This window comes from Corapipo altera, unplaced genomic scaffold, assembly GCF_003945725.1.
Source record: "Corapipo altera isolate COAL_440 unplaced genomic scaffold, ASM394572v1 53, whole genome shotgun sequence".
In the NCBI taxonomy this organism is placed as follows: Eukaryota; Metazoa; Chordata; class Aves; order Passeriformes; family Pipridae; genus Corapipo; species Corapipo altera.
Window position 1 is genome coordinate 3,001,386 of NW_020884900.1, and position 22,792 is coordinate 3,024,177.

At 38.7% G+C, this 22,792-nt stretch overlaps 1 protein-coding gene across 6 annotated transcripts in view; it reads left to right on the forward strand.

The window, feature by feature from the left end:
• Positions 1-22,792, forward strand: part of LDB3 (LIM domain binding 3) — a 121,863-nt gene that overhangs the window by 25,073 nt on the left and 73,998 nt on the right. For all 6 annotated transcript variants that reach the window (XM_027649396.1, XM_027649398.1, XM_027649395.1 and 3 more), the window contains one exon: positions 12,615-12,766. In XM_027649396.1, the coding sequence (XP_027505197.1) occupies positions 12,615-12,766 (152 nt within the window). The remainder of the gene's footprint in view (positions 1-12,614; positions 12,767-22,792) is intronic.

Here is a 22,792-nt window from a genome sequence, read left to right on the forward strand (position 1 = left end):
GGATTTTATGTTGGAGATATGCAGGAAATGGAAGCAGAAGACAGAGGGTGAATTTCTTTCAATCCTGACAAAAATGCAGAGGGGAAGGCCATTCAGAAGAAAATGCCTTTCACCAACTGAGAAAAACAGATGGACATAATACATGGTACTATTTAAAATATTTCTACTAAAATTTTGGGAGCATCTTTGGATTTTATTAGGCAGTTTCATGTAAAATGCATATGCTGCTCCCATATCATATACATATGCAATCTTATAGCCTCTTCAAGGGCTGCATAATTCTATAAATAGAAGACCCATCCTAGGATAAAGAGAGACTACTAATACAGCTCTTTCTGTCCCAGGAACCTCCCCAGCTGCCAAATAATCATCCAAGCATTCTTAATTTTCATCTATTTCTACTTCCTGGTATATGAAGTAAAAGCCTCCTGTTTGTTAAATAGGTGCATATTCACTTTGCAAAATGGTTTGTGCTGCCATTGCAGTTACAGTGTTGATGTTGGTCACATCCAAGTTCCATCACTGGCAGTTTTAAGTATTTTCTCTGCAAACGTGTTTAATGAGACTGAGCAATGTTACTGAACAAGATGCTGTGAGAGGAGAAAGGATGTAAGAAAAAGGAAACATGAAAAATAAAACTAGGGAGAGTGGGAGCCAGTCATCCACTTCGTAATCTCCTGATTGAAGGGGCTTTAGAGAAACTTGGCCAAGATCAAGCTTTGACAACATATTAAAACTCCGAAACGCCTACAAATTTTGTTTGCACGTGGGTGCACAGCTCTGAAAAATGTCACTGTAAATATAACTGCCTAGAACAGAGAACTTTCCTAATTCCATCAGTCATAATTCTGGCTGAATCTGAGATTTGCATGCTGGTATTAGGGAATACATCCATCTTCTTTAAAGACATTTTTTCTTTATGCAGTCCAAAATGTCACTTTAATTTAGCCATTCAGATGCTTACTTGATGACAAAATACAGTGATGAAGCTCATTGTCCTGCAGTTTAACTAAGTCCTCATTTGAGATCAAAGTGGAGGGTTAACTTTTTTCTGTGTTCCTTTCATTCCTCATTTGTATCAGGCAAATAATGGTTTCACCAGCAGCAGGAATCCTTATTAAAGTAACTGTCATATTTTCTCGTCTATACAATCCATTGTTTAGCAATTCTTTTGGTGCCAGATGAAGGGAAAAAGACAAACTGGACACAGAAAGGAAGACCACCTTAGACCTTCTGAAATTCTTTCTTGGTCAAACAACAACTTTCCTGCTGCCTCTCCCAAACCAATTATTTTGACATGCTCCATTGCAGAAGTTAGTGTCTAACGCAGCCAAGGAAAACACTGCTAAGGCAAATTCTGAACTTGATTGCATTCCTTCCAAGGACTTAAATAGATGCCCTGTGAACATTTATTCCTTAACAAAATATGCAACCAGATTATCATAATTAGCATATTTGCCCTGGATCAGGCGAGGAAAATTCCTAATTTGGACACGCAGAGTTTAGAAACAAATTGTGACTAGGTGTGTAGCTCATTCCAGCCTCTGCTTGCAGTGCAGAGGGAAGTGTCTGCAGTTATCACTGAGAAATTAAAGATGAAAGTACAGCTTTGAAATGGAAGTGAAGCACTTCCTGCAGAATAATTCTGTTACTTCCTCTTAAATTGAACAGCCTGATGATCCATAAGGAGCAATGCTCTGAACTGAGGATGAACGAGTATCTTAAACTAAGAATCAGGACCATATTCAGCTCTATGAAGCCTAGCTAAGTATAAAAAGCCAGCTAACTATGATTTTCACACAATTTATGCACCTAACCTTTGTTGCCTGAGAATGTTTATTAGATACAAATGTCCATTTTGGAAAATCCACACTAAGTTCCTAAACCACTGATCATGCTGCCAGACTGGTAGAAATCTTACATTCACTGTTATTTCAAAGTATAGTTAATCACTTGAAAGAAATAGGAATGTAAAGAGGAGTGAGATTTGGAGGAGTATATGTAGACAGCAGACTTCAAGGCCCTACCTGAAACACTCCATTAAAACCTGCATGCTCTGGAAGAAAAATCCTGCCATATCTTGGTGCTGCTTACACCAATAAATGGTAAACACCAAACCTAGATGAGGAAAGAAGAAGAGTACCCAGAAAGGAATTGGCAGCAACATTGCTCCCCAAGTAAAAAGGTAAAAGCATCCCTAACCAGCAATATCAGTGTCACAGGCAGATCTGCAGGCTGTGTTTTGCAGGGGCCTTTGGGTTTGGCAGAAGGTGTTCATTCACAACTGATGGGGGCCTCTCTGTAATTAAAACAATGGATGTTTTTGATTGAAGCCTCTGAAATGTAGTACAAAATAAAGTTGAAGAATGTATTAAGTTCCCATGGAACTGAAAGCTTTCCAGCCCTCACCTGTTGATCACCAGGGTGAGCAGCACAGAAGGTGAAAGGGTGTCCACAGTAACATGTCTGCTGGGTAGGAAATACTGATTCTCTTCCTGCCTTTATACTTTCTTTCAAGTACCAGTTACTGATCATAGGCTTTGCACATTGAAATTCCCCTCCACACACACCTGTGCTGGGTAACTCCTTGGGGAATTCAAAACATGTAATCAGAAACAACACTGTAAAAAATAAAAATGAACCCCCCACTAGCTTATCCAAAGATAATTGAGGCTGCTCGAACTATGCACTCTGCTGAATTAGGAATCACAAGATGACAGACTCCTGCCTTTCTCTGGAATGAGAATTCCCCAAGAACAGCTTTCCTTGTAGTTGTTGGGAATTTTTGAATCAAGTTTCAGCCCCAAACTTGGGCATAAAAATAGAAGCCGTGGTGCAGTGAAGGTGAGTGGCATTGTTTGGATCTTCATTTTAAATGAAGAGCCATTTACCATAGGGAAATACTATCTAGCTGAGGTCTTTAATTTCTTAAAGCTCTTTTTAAACAACCTTCTAAATCTGTTTATGGCTTCTCAAATTTATAGGACATTCTTGTTGAAACCTTATTTTAATACACCCTTCTTGATATTGTATTTTCTTAACCTAGCAGCATTTTCAGTTGTACCTTTCAGGATGTGTTGGGTTACATACAATAATGATGTTTAATGAAGACTTTCTGTAAATTTTCAGAACATAATCTCTTTGTCTTTTGTGTAATTTTTTTTGCAAAAGATTTTTACTTCAGGTTCTCCCTGGGCAATAGTGCAGGTTGGGAAGGGGAGCTGATGAAGCAGTTCTCTATGAGGGAAGAAGACTGTCAGTCCAGGTTACCTTTGTGTATAGCACACCCATCTGATCTGACTTCTTTTTGACCAGAAATTAAACAAGCATTAGGAATTGAACTAAAAATTATCTTTCTCAATAAGTGATTCTTTTTCCATCTTAGTAATTTGACTTTTTTTTTTTTTGAGTCTGAAATAGCCTTTAGCTGCAGACAGTACTAGTGTCCTACAACATTTCATTTCTATTGTTTTATTTTGTCTGTAGACAGAAAGCCATTCTAAACTCATATAAAAGTTTGTTATTGTAGAGTTATGGAAAATACTCTAGCATTTGCAAAAAAACTGCAGAAAACCACATTTTGAAAACTTGTCAGCTTAATATTGCCATGTGCCCTGAAGCCACTGAGAGATGTGCAGGAAGATACTGCATGTATGCAACACAGGATTATAAAGCTAATTGGTGTAAAATTCAGTTAGAGGGATGCTCAATAAAACCATATATGTCACTGGCTGGTACTTTATCAAGTAAAATTGTGTGTGTGTGGTGTTATACTCTGCAAGCTTTCAGTGGGAAATCTTTGAAGATTGCTGTACTCACTACTGTAATGGGTTAAAACACCCAAAACCAGCATTGGCATCATCATGTTATCAATAAAGTTCAATCCTCTGAACCCTCCTCAAGGATGCTTTTCTTTTTAAAGAATTTAGAAAAACAAGATCATGCCTTTTTTAAAATTCAGATTGTGCTGCTTCAACATCACAATCTTCAGCATAACAGGACTTCCCTTTTATATCAATATGTTCAGATTACTTCCTCTTAAACAAATGTGGCTCCTGTGGTTTCCTAAGAAAAGTGTCCTCTCTGTGTTCAAATGAAAAGCTAGGAAAACAAAGTTTAAGCCATTACATTTTAACAGGTAAAAGAACCATCCTCAGTCTCTCTAATTTCCCAAGCTTCCTGAAACATCCAGCAGTGTAGGTACCTGTTACATGCATCAAGATTGTATTTTACTTGCTCCATCTTTAAATTTCCAAGGCTCCTGCTGGGATACCTGGCAGAATGTCATATTATGCACTAAATATGACACAGCATATTACAGAGCAAATTGGCATTACACTTTCTTTCTATTATATAGAACTTTCCTTCTATTCTTTTTTATTAACTTTGATCTTGAAAAGAATTTTTCACTCTCTGAAGTTTGAAGCTTGTGCTTTTGTTTATTCTCTCACAGAGCATGGATGATTGCTACAGGTACAGAACAGTTACTCTTGTGGATAAAGCAAGTGTTTAATGAGTAATTGCTGATATTTGCTGACTGGTTAGTGCTGGGCCTTCCAACTGGACCAGGTTCACACTGGGCAAGACAGCCTCCTAAAATCTTAGATGCCAAAGTAATGGCACGATACCAAGTGCAGTTCCTGCAAATTTAGTTCTGATTCAACATCTCTGTCACTGTGTGCTACATTTCAGCTTCTTTCATGCAGATGCCTTTCTGTGTGTACTAGACTGTTCTACCATCTGTAGGCAGAGCACGGAGTTGAGTACTAAGTACTTCTGCTTTAGAGGCAGGATCGCTATTTGCTGTGTCAAAATGGCAGTTCATATTTTAGTGATCAGAGGAAGAATTACTCCTTTGTATTCTGGTGGCCAGAAACAAAAACAACTCAAACAAATGCACATTTAAAGAACAGTTAAATGTAAGCCTGCATCAATGTAATAAGTACCCTGCTTTACAAACACAGAGGAGCAGAGCACTTTTATATCAGTCACATCTGTGCTGGAACCTCAGGGCTTGAAGTCAAAGCTATTTTAAGTTGCTTAATATCAGACGTGGTTGCAGGCCACTAACTGCCGAACTAAAACTCTCAGTGTTGTCTCAAATGTCCTTTTAGTCAGACCTTATTGTTGCTGAACCAATCAAAAGCCCTTCAAATATAAAGCGTTGTGGTCTTAGTTACATACCATGAGATGCATTAAGCAGAATGAACTTGAAAAAATAAAATCTTACCACATTGGCCATTAGCAAAAGACAGAAACCCCTCAGTTTATTGCTAATGCTTGTAGGGGGAGACAAGACACATTGTGTTTCTGTGAGCAGGTCAAAAAACTGCAGAGAATGTAGGATTCAAGAAGATGATAGCTGTGAAAATGTAAAAGGAAATATTGGTAACTGAGATCTGTCTACTTGAAACACAAAGAAACATCGCACCTTCTACAACTTCCTTGAAATGAATTTAGATTTGGAAAAGAGAAGCAGAGAAGAGGATAGGGAACCTTTGAAGAAACTTGGCAGTTGTGATCCCACAAACACTTGGAAGCTGAGTGTCTGCTGCAGGGGGTTGTCCTGTGCGAGTTGTCAGAACTCACACACACACAGGGGCTGCCAGAATACTGAGGATGAGTGCCTCCCTTTTATTCTCAGTTTTGATTTGCATTCAGGTTAATAAACTCTTTGATACCAAATAAGAACTTTGTCACTTGTTCCTTGAAACCTGTTGTTGTAACAAAACATCCACATTTATTATTGTGTGACTCACCTCTCTGCTTCCATTTAATTTCCGTGAGATGCACAGCACACACTACCTTGGCACAGTACGTGATGCTGACTGAGAACAGACTGAATAGATCTAACAGCTATATTTAGATAAAGACTGGGAGAAGAGATATTACTATTAGTCATACCATGCAAGATTTAAAGAGCTGCTTAACCTTCTCGTAACGCCAACACATCCTATTAAAAAGCCACATCCACACTTTTACTATCATCTGTATCGCTGGTGTACATAGAGTACTCATGCTTCTAACAAGCTAAGCTGCAAAGTCCACAGTATTTCCTTTTTTTATTTTTTAACAAAGGATTGAAATTTTTTCAATCAGATAATGTGGGAGCAGGGAATGAAATGAAACGATCTTCCAACTAGGAACAGGAGTATTCACACTGACTCTCAAAAAATCCCCCAAAGCCTTGCCTAGGGCAATCCCCTAAGCATTGCCTATATGCTTCCTTTCATTTCCCAGCTGAAAATCTTTTACATTTGGTTTATTTTCATCACCTGGGTCTCATTAGCTTGGCAGGAAGGGCTATCTGTCTGCTTCCTTGAAGAGCCTATATACTGTGCATGAAAAGGAGTGTGGCAGTGAAATTTTGGTGTTAATCAAGGCTGCATCATTCCAGTATGGTCTGGCACACCCGAGGTTGAGGTAAGCCAGATAGCTGGAATGTTGGAGTATGGATTTTGGCACAGGGTGTCCTTAATCCTAAGTGCTTGACTGGCCATCTCACAAAATCTCTGTGCTACTGTGGCTCCTGTTACACAGGAGAGGTAGATTAGAGCTATTTTGGGTGTTCTCACATGTATTGTAATCTCCCTTCCTAGCTACAGATGAAGCAGAGCCTGAGAGGCCACTTCAGAGTGTCTTTGCAGCTTGCCAGCTCAGCTCTGTTTAGTATAAATGGAAGCTCTTCAAGGTGTCAGTGGCATGTTTTGCAGATGCCATGAGTGTTCATTTAAGGCAGGTTTTGTTGTCTTATTAAAACAAACAAACAAAAAACAGAAAGGAAAAAAAGGACAGTAAAGCCCAGTAGTGAATTTAAAACAATGACACATATTGTTCAGGCAAATGGTAGCTGCAGAAAGGGAGTTTTCTTTAGGTTTGGTTAGTGGTACATACAAGGACTTTAGTTTCAGGTTTCCTACAGTCCTGTCTTTACATTTAATCGTGCTTGCTCAGCTCTCCCATCTGACACAGAGAGGTATAAAAGCCATGATCAAAGATAGTGGGATGTTTGCTCTATGGTGTAGGTTATCTAAGTTGTTTCTTTCCTTGATTCTGTTTTATGCCTTCTGACAATGTGTCAAATGAAATGGTGAATTTCTGCCTGTTGACTTATCCCTGTAGGTTTTATTCATTTTTTTGCTGTTTTTTCTAGTCCATAATTGACTTCTGCTTTCTAAGAAGACCCGTGATTTTCCCTTTGAAGCTGTTACACATTTATTGTGGGGACAGGGTGGAAAGTGACTCATTTAGGAAACAATAATATAAATTTCCTCAATTGACTTGTTCACAATGGGAGAGGAACTGATGTCTCCAGTCCAGAGATAACTCCTTGGATTCATATGGGCAACTGTTCTGCAGTTTCACAGCCACTCTCAGGCACTGAGAGCCTCAGGGCTCACAAAGACTGCAAAGACTTGTTGGAAGCATCTGTGCAAAAAAACCACTTGCATAAATAAAACAGAGAGAGATTTAAATGCTGTTTTCACTATAAAGGAAACATACTGTATTTTCTAGTGATCCTTAGTCTCTGTCCAGTCCTTTTCTTATAAGAGCATATTACAGACTCTGGTCACTGGTAGTTTATGTCCTATCTCTGAATTTTTGATTGTGGAAAGGAACATTTTCTTTTAATAATTTCTTCTATTCCAGAGATCTTGAAGAGGAGAGTGTGTTTGTTCCTTGTGCTTTTGCCTATTTCTAGTGCTAGTGAATATTTGATTCTCTGAAACATTGTTCTTAAATGAAAAGCAGAAAATATAAGTTGTTGATTTTAGGGTTGAGGTCAGGCATAGCTGGAGTCCTGGACAAAGAAGAGGCCCTGGCTAATGCTGCAGGCTGCCATATTAACATCTCAGTTGTATAGGCCTTTCTTTGTATTTTTGTCTGCCTTGTAAACTAGCAGTTCCTTGGGGGTAGGAAGGCTGTGTCCATCCATCTGTTTATACAAGCATTCTCATTAGTATTTTAACACTCATCCACTCAAATGCTGCCTGATCCCTATCTCTCCCCCACTTGGAGTGGAGCTAAGAGGCCTTGGATGGGAACATGTGCAGTTCTCAAGGTGGTACAGCAGCTGCACTTTGTACACTGCCTCCCAGAGCTCTGGCTAAGTAGTATTTACTCTGAACCCAGTGCAGACATACTTTTTTAGGGCACAGCTGTCACTGTGGTGCTATATATTCACCCAGAATACAGAGCTGCTCACAGCAGAGAGTAGTAAGAATTCTCTGTGGTGCATTGAATGTAACATGTGATACTTCCAGCCTGCCCACTTGCTTTAAGCCGGGGATATTGGAAGTCAGATGTCTGCCTCGTAGGAAACTTGTGAGGGCTGAAAATTCCCATCTCTGAAGCAGCACATGTTCTTCTGCTTTTCTGAGAGGCATGAAAGATGCTTGCCTTTTCAATATGAAGTCTGTGTTTGGGCTTGAGGCACTGAAGAAACACTATTAAAATTAGATCTGTCGGTGGTACCTTGGCTTGGATTTTGTAAATCAGTTGACAGAACTGGCTGTGCCTTGAATCTCCAGTGAACGTCTCTCTGTAGCCTTAAATAAAGGCGTTTGCAGCACCCAGCTACTGAAAGCTCTGTTGTAATCCAGAGCAAGTGAGCTAAGACTATTACAAAGGTTTTCTGAAATAGTCTAGATTTTTTTAAGTAAAAAGATCATGGTCAAATCGAAAAATGCATATTTGGCCTAGACAGTTATATGTTTCTCTCTGTTCGTTACCTGTGTTCATAGAAGAGAGGCTGAGATGAGAGCAAACTAGGACCCTACTGTCTATTGTGCAGACAGACCTAGACTTGCATTCTAATTCCAAGGGTTAATTAACATTTGTCCTTCAAAAATATTTTTAAAAAATATTTTTAAATAGAAAATATTCCCTAAAGATTTCACAAATACACAGTGAACTCTTCTCTGCTTGTGATTATATTTAATAAATTTTAGTAGATCAGAGATGAATTTTCAAAGGAAAATACCGACAGATAAAAGATAAACACTTTGCATTCCATTCCTTTCAGCTGGATCTTTAAAAATGGGAACAAGATAGTCTTGAAAGTGCCTTGACACTTCAGATCTGGCTGCCCTATATCTCCATCTGTACGCTGGTATTTTGTCCCCAACAATTACAGACTGTTCTCAATGTCTGCTGTTAATGCATGCTGTGGCTTCTCTTGAAACTCTCTCAGAGCTGCCTCTCAGCTTGTAACTAAAATAGGTATAATTTTGTGCTTCGATTTTTGAATGTTTTATACAGATTCTGCATCCAGTCCTTAATAGTGCCTTCTGTATAAAGCTCTACAGGACCAAAAAATCTAGCATGCTTTTAGGCAGTGGAAATACTGGGGGAAGAAGTAATGCTTTCCTGATACTTATTATTTTTCTGAATTACTGATGCAATAAATTGGATCCATCTTTTATACTTGTGAGTCTTGCTGTCTATGAAGTTAGGATAAGCTGAATTTAAGCCCAGAATTTGCTACCATTAATCTTAGTTGAAGAAATGACTGCAAATCCCCTTCTTTTCCTTTTCAAATATAAGAACAATGACTGGTAAGCCAAGATTGAGATCTTTTCCTTGTCTCTCACAGTATGGTTCTCCTGGACCTCTTTGCCTCAGAAAGGGTGTTGCAATGGCTATAGTTATAAATTCCTATAAATCACAAGCTCAAAATTACTGAGGACTTATGTTCAAGAGATTCTTCTGATGAATGTATTTTTTTCATTTAGGTAGTGTTTTCCAGAAGTGTTATGCAGAAAATATTGCACTATATTAGGTGAGATCAGGTCAGTAGTTATAACCATCTGCTCCCTCTAAATTGACTGTAATTCTAGGACAGTTGCAGTTACCTGCTGTATCTCTAAGATATAACATTTACATTTGAGGTTGCTAAAAGCAGAAGTCAGAGAAAGTGAGAGGGAAGTCTGTGTGTTACAGCTGTGTTAAACTAGTGCCAGATCTAGACTGTTCTATCCTTTCTGTGGAAACTCTGTTTCTCTGGGCTTATTTTGTTTGAACTATCACTGGGGAGTGGAAAGGGAAATATATGGGTTAAGTAGGAGTTGCCATATTAGGGCAGACATTGGACTTTCAGTAATTGGGTTGATGTACAAAAACCAGTCTTTGTTCTTGATGAGAGAAAGTGTGTATGTGTGTGTGGGAGGGGTGTCCCAGAATTTGGAACCAGCTGTCTGGCTACTGGAAACACCAGCATCACACAGTTAATGTTTTGTGGCAAGAACTTGCATATTTGATGAGCAAGTAAAAGGTAGAGTCTTAGAAAAGTGTTGTGTGGTGATTATTTATTAAAAAAGCTCTATCAAGCAGGCTCAAGCCTTAGTGTCTGCCTGACTGGCAAACAGTTCATGTAATAGAGAAAAAGGATAATTTGAGAAAGACTGAAGTGTCCTACTCGATGAATTCAAGTCTTACTGACTCAGACAAATGAGTTTGGCATTAGTTCATATTTTGCCCTTTCCTGACCTCTTATTTTATTTCAAATTCTGTTTCTTGACATATTTGGAGGACTGAGCAGGTACAAGTACATGTGGGTATGCAAATAATCTGTATTCTTTGTAGGCTTCTGGATTCTGTGTACTTGGCACAATGCAAGTCAATAAAATGCATAGAAGCTAATGTTTGTATAATAGGTTAGGAAAACAATGTTTGTAACATGAATCTCTTGTTTCTATTAATCTCTTTCTATGAGGGTGTATTAGACTACAGAATAAAACTCCATCTTTGAAACTACCACAAAATATTCCTCCCACCCCTTGGTGCCCTAACACAAGAAAAATACTTTGGGGGGTGGTGCTGCCGTTATCAGTCACTTCTGCTTGCATGAGAACATTATATCTGTGGCTGTCTTTCACTCAGAAAACATAGAACTCTTATTGCTTCTGTCTCTAATGAAAAGGTATAAAAACTTGTCCCTTCCAGTCAGATCAGTTCTGGGATGTTATTTACAGTGCCTAACTTGAAAGTAATCTTTGTTTTAAGTAATGTCTGAGTAAGCAGGGTGCTGTGTTTTAGCTCCCTGATACTAAAGCTTGTGTTCTAGTAAATTGACAGCTCCCACTGTCAGGCTACACTGTAAATTAGACTGCCAGCCTCAATACTTAACACCTTTAATGGGATGTGAAGGCAGGATTGGGGTTTTTCCCTTCTTTTGTTTATTTTTCTTTGCCAGTGAAGAGCATAAATAAGCAGTCTGGGGAATTGTTTTGGAAGGAGTTTTTCATTTTGAGTGTGTACATATTTATAAGTGTTTTGAGGTCATATTAGGGAAGGGAAGTTAAGGAATTCCACTTCACACTTAGAAGTGTTTGAATTTTTGTTGAGTTTTTGTTTCCCTAAGAATTTAACTTCACAGTTTCAGCCTGGCTGAATTCACAGGGGAATTTTGGCTCATAATCAAACACATCTTTCTTTTATGTCCTCTGTACTGAAGGAACAGAATTTTTGAATGCAGCCTTTGTTGTAGTATTTCAGAAGATCCTTGAGCCTTCTTAGAAGTGAGGAATGTAAGGCAGTGAGTCTCTAAAAATAAGAGCAAAGGCCTAGCTTTTGTCCATATGCTTAAAGTTCTGAGTGCTGAAAGCAGAGGACAACTCCAATGTATTCACTAAAACTTGTCTGGCTGACGGTGTGTGAAGGCTCTTCTGTTTTAGTTGGAGTTCCCCAGTGGAGTCGAGTTTCATAAGTAGCTGTATTGGTGTCATCCATATGGGAGCTGAGACTGCTGTGTGGAGCTGAGGTCAGGGCACTGTCCATTTGGAGAAGGTGCAGTTCACAAGGTACCTGGAGCTGACAAAATGTGTTACCATAGTGAATGACCAGAATTCTGCACTGTTGTGTCAGTGGTTGTGTTTGTAGTTGAAGCATTGTGGCTTTTTATTTCTAGCAGTGCCAGTCTGTCTTTGGAGTGTGAGGTCCAACAAGCTGATGAGATCATCTTGAGGATGTAGTGATCTGTCTTGATAATGGAGCTGTAGTTGTATGTAGGTAAGGTTATCCTATAGTTGTATGTAGGTAAGGTTATCCTATAGTTGTATGTAGGTAAGGTTATCCTATAGTTGTAGCAGGTAAGGTTATCCTATAAAGCTTGCTATAAAAGAAGCAAAGCATGCCCAAGGCCCCTCACACACAATCATTTTCTGTCTGCTCAATAAAATTAATTAATTTGGGGAAAATGGCTTTTAGGAGGAAAAATACAATAAAATCATGCAGTAGATAGTAGTTCATTAGTTTTCTGCTTCTGAGTAAAGTCTCTGTATTTTACTGTAATTTAAATAGTGATAATTATCCCCTTGAGGGAGAGATAATAGGTAGTAAGGGAACCACTTCATTGGGCTTAACCTGGCAAAATGGAAGTAATGACAAGTAGATGTTGTCCTGGACCTTTGCAGAAGTGTGAGTTAACTTTGATTTGTTTAATTGCCACAAATGTTGTTGTTTCACCCATACAATACTAGATACAGCTAGTGTTGTATCTATTAGTGTATTTGTTGCTGTATGTATTCTGTATTGTAATTCAGGATGAGTTCTCCAACTGTTTTGTGTACAGAATAACTTATCCTGATAAGACCTTTTTTTGCTTTCCTGCACAGATCACCCCTGGCAGCAAGGCAGCACAGTCACAGATGAACCAGGGGGACCTTGTGGTGGCCATTGATGGAGTCAACACTGACAGCATGACCCACCTTGAGGCCCAGAACAAGATCAAATCAGCCAGCCACAACCTGAGCCTCACTCTTCAAAAGTATGTTGATATAAGTTAAAGTCTTTGCATTCCTAAGGGTATCCTATGAAACTTGTGACTAAGAGTTATAAGTGTTTTATCTCTGCCTGTTAGATTTATTTGAAGTGCTCATGACACAGATATGAGATGGAAAGCCAAAATCTGCTCTGATTCTTGTAGAAATTGGATGGTTGTTATGTTGGAATCTAGCCCATTGAATACACGTGTCATGCCAGATTCACTCAAGCTTCTGTTAAATAAATTCAACAGTGATGTTTCTTTTGTTTATTCCCATATGGACAACACAGTTTTGTTTGGTTCATTTATGAACCACCATTCTAGAAACAACCAGTGAAATAAGTGTTATGGGTGCATAGGAGGAACCTATGCACAGGAAGAACAGTCCCAGCAGGCTGAGAATTCGTGCTGATGGTCTGGCACCTGAGAGTTTTAAAGTGTCCTCTTTACATCTGTCAGAATGAGAAAGGTGTAGCCCAAGTGCAGGAAAGGGAGTCAGTAGAACATGGTGAGGGCAGGTTTTCTCATAGAGATGTGATAGAAGTTGTCTTGCCACTAAGAAAGCAGATAATAGGTCTTTTAACTTTTGCTGGTTAATGTTGCTTCCAAGGAAACTTGTTCTCAAGTCAGATAACCTTGCAAAGAGAATTTCTGTAATAAATGCATAAATATTTAAAGCTTCATAATTATAGAAGGCAAAGTAGCTGCTAATTTTATTGCATTGTGGAGAAGATAATTTTTACATAGGGCAGGCAAAGACTGGTACAGAAAGAAGCTCGTAATGTGGAAGTACAAGTTAGAATATACCAAAAAATCTCATCCAGGAATGTGCAGTAGGGCTAATCAGTATCATGAACAGACTAATACCTAAGGGAATAAGATCTTTAGCTAAGTTTTCCAAGACAGAGCAGTGTATTCCAAAGCAAAATGTATGCCTGAATTTCCCTCGTGGCTTTAACTTTCAAGTTGGTCTTTAAGGGAGTGCCCCAGGTAGTGTATAAAATCAGTACAAAATGTAGGATGATGCTAACAAAACTGCAGCATATATGTCAGCTTCTGTGAAAACACTGGGGAGACTTACATATTTCCTGGAAATGTAGAACTGTATTTTCTGGAAAAGAGTTTAAATTAAAGCACTTGAGATTTTCAGTTGTTGCAGGTTTAAGATTTTCCTCAGTGTGGTCTGCCTGTTTCTGTGAATGCAGGGGAGGGAGGAGGATGCATGGAATAATTTCTGACACCTCCTATGGTGTGCACGTGTGCCTCATGTGTGCTTAGGGAAGATTAATGAGAAACCAAGTAGTCAAAAGAAACCAGTAGCCTAATCCTAAATGTGCTGAAATGGGCATTATATCAGAAGCCAGAAGAAAACAGTCTTCCAGAGCTGTTGAGGGAAGATGGGGCACTATCTTGATTTGTGTAGTTGAATTCTCATTTCTATGGCCAACTCCAGCTTCTCTTTTTCTCCACTCTAGTGCATGCTTGTTTTATTATGAATATATGTAAAATAACTTCTTCATAAAAATTTACTTTGTTCTGGATTATTTTGTATTTGAAAGTTAAAGAAAATCCTTTCTGATTATTTTAGGACTTCTGTCTACTTTTCTGTTGGATCCTTGTGTTTTTACATTGAGAGAAAATGTTTCTTATTATGCTTTAAGTTGTTGCATACTTGGAATTAATTTTCCCCAATAGTGGATCTGAAAAAGTGGTCCAGTGTGTGCCTCTATTGGCCTGGCATTTAAACCTGCAAACCAAAAGCTCTCCTTCCACACAGAAGAAGGGTTTCCAAAAGTGTGACTAAAAGGAAAAAAAAAAAAAGAAAACTAGTAGAAGTACCATTATTAATTGCTTTCATGCTCTATTTATTGTTTCTTCTAATTTTTTAAGCCTTGGCCTGTTTCTTGATTCCAAAACAATAGTATAGAATTCAGATAGTCGAGTTATATGGATAATGACCAGCCAAAGAAAGCAGTAATGGAGTGCTCCACAGACTGAAATATGCTTGCCTAGATAATAGATGTAGATGACTAAAAATTCATTTTGAAAAGAAGAAAAATGATGTAAAGTAAAATGAAATACTAGTAAGCACAAATAGGTCAGAAATGTGCTTTTTTAACAAGGGAGAACTTTCATAGGTCATATTTTTGCTCTGAACTTACACAACTCATAGAATCTTGTCTTCAGCTGCTTTATGGTGTGAGCTCTTAGTTCATCTTGGTGACCCATTCAGCCTCACTAGAGTTATGTGGGAAAAAGTAGTGACAAGAACTGAAAAGTAATTTATTTTTTCAACAATGTTTTTTTCTTAGATGATTAGGGGCTATTCAAAGAGTTGTACTCAGAGGCATTAAGCTGGCTTTTGCTCTGCACAGTTCAGTATTTATACAAGCTAAAACTTATCAGCATGTGATCTCAACCAACTGACATGTGCATGGAACCCTATTAAAGATCCACTATCCCAAAGACTTGAACAAAAGGCACCTCCACAATATTCAGGAACTTATATCTTGAGAAATCACTTTTTTCCTGGATACAAATGGGTTAATTTACTTAGGGATGAAAAGATTCTGTCAATTTAGTCACCTTCCCAAAATTCACAATGTAATATATTTTAAAAAAAAATAAATTTACAAGTATTGTATTGGTGAGAAGAATAACAGTTAACATGAAAAATATGGTAGCAGTGACAAGGGACAGTAACTTTCAACCAAATAAGAACAAAACAGAAGAAAGGCAGAATCTCCTGGGACTTGGTTAACAGGAACATGACTGTGCTGAGAGATCACTGCGACATTTTTAGATATGGCTTGCAGGACGAAACTGGAGTGGAGTGTTCTACTATGGAAAAACAACAAGAGTTGCCATAAAGAGCACAGAGATGGAAATGCTCACTTATCTTATTTGTATAAAAATTTGCAAACACTGGAAATCCGTTCAAATGGAAAAGGCACATATGTGCATTAGGAAATTGATTGTTGTGATAAGAAAACTTAAGCCCTAAATTGTGATGATATTGGACATTTACATGAAGTAGTCACGTTGCTCTACAGAATAGGCTTCAAGGTCATGGAAGGCCTTCCCAGGCAATCTGTGGCTTGGTTTTGTTGTTGCAGCACTGGAACTTAGGAGTGAACTTGCTTGCTTAATCCAGGGAAGAAAGAGTGGAACATGAAATCTAGACATAAATGCTCTGAGATAGAAAGCTTTTTATTTTTCTAATGGTTCTTGGCTCTCAAGAGCAATGGCCTTTTCTTTTATTGATCCTGGCCACGAAGGTTTCATGAGCATTGTTTGTAACCTGACAGCTCAGACAGTGTTTGCTACTACTCACTTTTATTATCACAATTCAGTTCCTAGTGGGTTTTTTTCAGGGTGGGAAACTGTTTATTTTTTTTATTTGGTTGTCAAGATAATCTGTAGATGGTGTCAGCACTTGTGCAGGACATCAAACTGCAAGACCAACAAGTCTCTGCTTCCCTGGCTGTACTAACTTAGTTTTATTTCGAGTACCATCAGTCTGCACTGTTCAAAGCACACTAACATAGATCTCCAGTGAGTGCTAAGTGCTCAGTGCTGGCCTGAATGGAGTTCTCCGTGTTTCGCTCATGTAGATATCCCATTATGGGTTCAGGAATTTGTGGATGTTAAGTTTTTTCTGACAGCTTCCTTCCCTAAGCTCCCTGTTAAATTTGTTCTTACCACCTCACCCATGCAGTGTTTTCACATGAAACCACAAAATTAGCCTGGAAGTCTCGCCAGCTATGCCAGAGGTTTGATCAGGCAGCCAGAACTTGTTAGTGGCTTGAGTGCAACACTGCATTGTCTGGTTGCCTATTTCTCCAGAGCCTGCAACATGCCTCCCTGTGCTGCTCTGGGAAAGATAAAGGATGAAGACAGGCAAGTGTCAGTATTTGGACCATTCCTGAAGAAAGAGACCTGTGATCCAGTGATTAAAGACTGGCTCTGCTTCCTTCAGTTTAGAGGACGAAATATGTCTAGGGAGTGAATTCTTTTTTTGCTGAAGGAAAGACAGCAGGAGTGAGGGGAGAAGGAAAGAAATGTCTTTGGCACAGTGCACCCAGTAGAACTCCATGAGGCACAATAGTATCCAGGCAAACCAGACTGATATTCGAAAACATTAGATATATTATTCTAATTATTCTAAAATATTAGGTACATGTGCATTCTTCCAGGTGTACTGAGTGGGGTGTTGGTGTTAGTTCTTCTAGACCATGCTATGGAAGGCCATGACCATACTCTAGAATGGCCTGGATCATGGTGGAAAAAGACATTACCTTGCTTATAGTCGTTTTGTGACCTCCTGGAGTTGAGTTCTCCATCATTTTCCAGTATCAGTTTCTAATCAGTTACTTGAGCTACACAGCTGCCCTCAGGCATTTTAATTCTGGGCCAGTCAAAGTTCATCTTTAACTGTCTGGCTGCCCCACAGATATTAGGCCACAAACTTTTTGTCCTGCAGTATTCAGTTCACAGGGGATGAAAACCAAAATGCATGCAAAATTTATTTTTATTTCATAAAAATAGGTTTCTCTTTTAAATGCACAGTAAATGCAATGCACAAGGGAGCAGTATTATTTGTCAACATGTTTCACTGGAGCATCCACAACATTCATTTGATCTTAAGTAATCTGATCAGCCTCCTTGGAAAGGATTCACCAAATGTACTGGCTTGGTTTTGGAAAGTGCTGTAACATGAGTGCACCTCATTCTGCTGGCACAAACATTCCTGTGTCACTCTAAGACTCTGCTTTGGCGTCACTCTGTGCTGGAGAGGAGCAGAGGAGGTGGAGACCTTCCCTGCCTGGTGTGCTTTGACAAAACCTCCCCCTCCCAGGGCATGCCAGTGATGCCATTCGCTTCCAGACAGCCACAACTGACTGTCTTTTACTGGAAAATCATGAGCTAAATAATTCTTTTCTCTACTGAAAGGGAAAGTGTCAGAGGCAAAGCCATGAGACACCTATGGTAAATATTTAATAGCTTTCATTTTTTGTGCAGCACCAAAAGATGGCTGATCCTGCAGTATTCATTTCAGGCCTACTATAAATAAAGCGTGTGGTGACAGCAAACTGCAAGCAGGGGGAATTCAGTGGTTATTGTAAACTGCTTTCTTTTGTCTGAAGCTTGAATAGCAACCAATTCTGTGCATGTTTTAGGTCTGCTGATGGGCACATTTAAATCAGAACCAGATTTAGGCTGCATTTATGCTCAGAAGAATTAGAAGAGGGTATCTCTCCCAGTGTGAGAGTAAATTGGAACTATATAAACAATACTGATGAAAGCATGGTCTGAACTAGTCATCATTGGGCTATTCAAAATTTTAAGCAGATTAGTACAAAAAAGGAGAGGAACACTAATGTGGATGTGACATGTGATACCAGTTAGTTTGCTTAGACATGTGACTCTAGAACTTCCACTAGCCAAGGTTTCCTCCTTCCTTCTGGTGATGCTGTACACTTAAAGCATTGAAAAAAAGACATCTCCTCCTAGTGAATTAAGGAGGCTACATTACTGTGAGCTGAGAGGTGGTCCTCCCTCACTTCTGGTGAAGTAGAGGTGAGTTCCATTGCGTGCCCAGTTGCCTCTGTATGCAGGTATGAGAGGACAGTAGGATTTGGTTATAAGTGTCAGGCTAACATTTGTTCAGGGCTGTGAGTTACTGCTTTTGAGCAGCAGCATTTACTGCTGTTAAAATTAATGAGCAGCTTTTTCCATGGAAAATGAAATAAAATATCAGTCACTGCAATAAATACAAATATATTCCTTACATGAGCAGTTTAATTGAGTGGACTGCTATTTACACTCACTGCATAAAGTGTCCTTGTTAGTTTTAGAAAAGAGCCTGGAAACTGTGGATATATGCCAAGGCTTTAAAGGGCAGGGAAGTTTTCATTACAACAGGATTCTGCTTAGGGATTAGAACTGTTCTCAGAGTGCCCATCACTTTTTTTCCCCCAAATACCAGTTTAGAGATGAGGTTAAAATTCACTATTTTATTTCTCTGAGAAATATTCTCTGGATCCCCTAAAGACAATCTCCATGGGAATTCTTTCACATATTATATTGCACTCACCATGGAAAGGTCAAGATGGGTACCAGGGGCACGTCTCACCCAAGTCAATGGGCTGACACAGCTAAATGCACATGGCAGTTGTATTCTTTCAGATAAACATTTGCTTGTTGCATTCTGCAGTGAGGAAGCAGATATGTTAGCCAAAATGTCACAGTATATTAGGTCTGGGACCTTTTCTTATTGATTAACGTTGATTAGCTTAAGCATGGTCATGGAAAGATGTAAATTACACACTTGAAGCTAGTTGGAATGGATGATAAAGTATTTTTTAGAAGTGGAATGAGAAATCGTTCAATTAGGTAAAATACTAAGGCTTTACTAGATCAGTCTTGTAATGCATTCTTTGCACATGTAAGGCTCTTGGTTTCCTTTGGATCCTTTTTACTGTGGTGTTTCTTGCCCACCAGCCACTCTAAAAGCTGTCTGGCCTCATTCTTTTTTCACGAAGTCTTAATCATTGGTGACCGGTTGTTTCTTACAGCAAGATCAGCGATACACCCAGGTCCGTTTTGCCTGGCTTTTGGCCACCTCCTGGGGTCTCTCCCTGGCTGGTGCTGCTGCAGCACATCAGTACTGAGCACTGGGCACAGGCTGGCACTGGGGTGTTACTGCATTAATATAATGACAACTCCAAACAGCACTCAAATACCTCCAAAGGAAACAAAATCTTTTGACAAGTCCTGGCTACCCTTCTCAACTCAGCAGTCTGGAGACATAGAGTTATGTTTTCAGTCAAAGTCTCTCAGGTATAGGCCTTAATGGAAAGTTCACTCAAGTATTTTAGTGTGGAAAGTTAAAAAGTGAAGGCCTAAATGAGGCAAACTGTAGTTAAGATCTAATTATCCATGTTCACTAATTTTTCTCTTCCATATATGCCAATTAGAAATGTTCTGAAAACCATGTGGCGCACTGTAAGGTCCACATCCCAACAAAGAGGAATTACAGGAAAATCAGCTAAATAAATATACCTAATTAATAGCTTCAGGAAACTACCAAAAGTAATTTGTGGTCAGGATGCCCAAAGTATCCACAGCTGGGCTTTTGCTTTTAGAAAATGTTGAGTGGTAAGGGGAAAACAGTTTTTTTTGCGTAGTGTTAGAAATCTGTTTGGATTTGAACAACACTCAAACTCCTCTAATTGAACAGAAGGCAGTTACAAAGTTGTATGTTATTATTTTGTGAATCATCATGTCTTTGAAGTTCAGCTGCAACTTCCTGATTCTGGAGCTGGCTCTTGAGGGTAATGCTCTGCAGCAGTCCCCAGTGCTGCTCTGAAATCTGTACCTGAATGGCTTTCACCTTTGAAGGAGCTGTTAAGAAGCCAAGAGTTGCAGGACTGCAGGGGAACCTGATGATACTGGAATAGGGTAGTCTAAGTCTCAGGTACACTATTTGTATGGGAGGGGAAAAATAATCAGAGTAAATCACTACGGTTCACTTCAGGTATTTAAATATTTGATATTCAATTCTTCAGAATTGTCATTTATTGTGTTTACTGAAGAGAGTTGCATCACGTCTCAGGACCAGGGTATGGTAGGCTACATCCAAGCATTGAATCTTTATTCAGTGTCTCTTCTGCTCCTTATTAAAAATAGCTAATTCTTTGCTTTACACTACTAGATCTTTTCCTAACCCAAACATTTCTTCTGATCTCTTTCTAATTTGTATGTTTACCTTCAATAGATTTTTTAGCATCTGTCAGTAATTATAAATAATCATCTAATAATTAAATCATTAACAATAAATAATTATGCCAAACTGTAAGATTTCAAGGAAGACACTATATCTGAAGGTTATATACCATTAAGCTTTGATCCCTCTCTCATAAATTTGATTGCATTTCTGCAGTTAGCCAATTTATTATTGAGGTGAGAATAGTGGCTTCTTATTTATAATCAATACCTATTTATATATTTCTGAGTATTTCAAGTACTGTGGGTTTTCCTGTACTGGGCTGGAAGTACCACTTCTATTCACCTTAATGTTTCTGCTGTTATTTTAAAGCAAGCTTTGAGAGGAACACCTGATGCTTTTACCTGATCTGTAACAGCCACAGAAAACATGCAAATAAAAAGTAGAAAGTAAAAAGAACTCATATCCTCTCTCCAATAGGATCCTTTTCAGCCTAATTAAAACGTATTTTACTTGTGAATCCCATGCTACTCAAGTGGAGTTAGTATGGATAACTAGAAAAGCTGTGCAAAAGTCCTGTAATACAATCTGAAATAAAATGTGAATTCAGGTAAGTAGCATTGTGATGGTAATCTATGGATGAATGGTCTAAGCAAAACTAGTAATACCTTACTTAAGACTAAAATGTAGCACCTTAGCTGTGTGAGAGATGGGGATGATGATATTCTGATGTCAGCGAGGTTGTTGCAATCACTGTATTTGTGTTTGTGGTTGCCTCTGACTAAGATCCCTTGTAAGGGAAAAGGATATTACATACTTACAAACAGCTTTTTGATTGGAGAGCTGCTGCCTTTTAGGCTGATGCCATTTGTGCTTGAGAAGTTCTTGTCCATGTGTTGCTGTGGGTATGAACATTAGGTCTGGAAAGTGTAATTACCCACCTTGCAATCCGAGTGCAGCACAATGCAGGGAAATAATTAACAAATCAGTCATCCAGCCCAATGCTAATATTTGCATTTGCCATTGATACATAGAGAACAAAACTGCTGATGGAAATATTTTTCAGTTTTATTGCAGGCAGAGATGATATCCTTAGAGAGGGAAAGTAGGTCTCATCCCAGCCCCAAAGGGATTGCAGTTATGTTTGAAGTACTGTGAAATGTTCAGGGCTTTGTCTTTGTGATTCTCATTGGAGTCACTAAGGCTGATTGCTGATGTCCCAGGCAGGGCTTAGAGAATTAAACCATGGTATCATGAGACTCAAGATTTTCTGTGCAAGACTTAGAAACAAGAAGCAGCTTCTGTTTGGCTACTTAATTCACTGGTTAGCTGAAGATTTAACTGGCACATTGGTATCTCAGCACTTAAATTGATAACCACGAGGAATACTTAGTTGGTCCTTTTTATGTCTCTTCCCCACACTCCCATCATCCCCACTAAATTGTCAGGAATAAGAATGCATTAAAACAAATACATATCAGACACTCAATTCTACATGCTCTGTTGTTTTGCATTCTGCAAATTCCCGCTCCACTCCAGAATGACTCCATTTCAGTTAGGTGATAGGTAAAGTATGTAAGAAGTGTTCTAGGCATTTCTAACCCTAGTCTAATCTGGTTTATTACCTTTCCATAAACTTGACACTTTTCATCTTCCAGTGGTTGAAATATTAAGATACAGTTATTACAATGCTCAACAAAGTATAAAGTGCTTATGTCACAAAATAAAAGCAAAAGCTTACTGTAAGAAAGAAATGTTCATTTTAGCTGTCCTGAGAATTAGGAAAGATAGGCACTGACTGGTAAAGATATAATAGAAAGAAAGCCCCATGAAGATGAAAAAGAGCTATTATCTCTTAGATCATTTCACCTCTCTGCAAGTGCAATATTGTACTTTCTCCTCCGAGGATGTAATTTAAACTGATAGTGAATCACAGAACTCCTTTGCAGCCCTTCCTTAGGCAGGCAGCTCCTCAATGCAGTTGGTTCCTAATGAACCTTTGTGAGTGCAAAAAGATCAGGATTGAAGTCAAGTGCTCTTCAATTAAAGATATATCTAGGAAGGTGGGAACAAGTAGGAATTTTGACTGCCATTTCAGCAGTGCTCTCAAAATTGAACTGCTTTGCAAAACTACATCCATCTTGGTTTTGAACCTCATTAAAAAAGAGAACCAGTATTGAGGGAGAGGAGAGATATATCTGAGGAAAGGAGAAAAGTTTAAAAAAAATACCAGAATGACGTGTTTGATCATCATTAGAACTGTTCTGAGTTTCCATTTTGAAATTAGGTCTTTGTTTCCA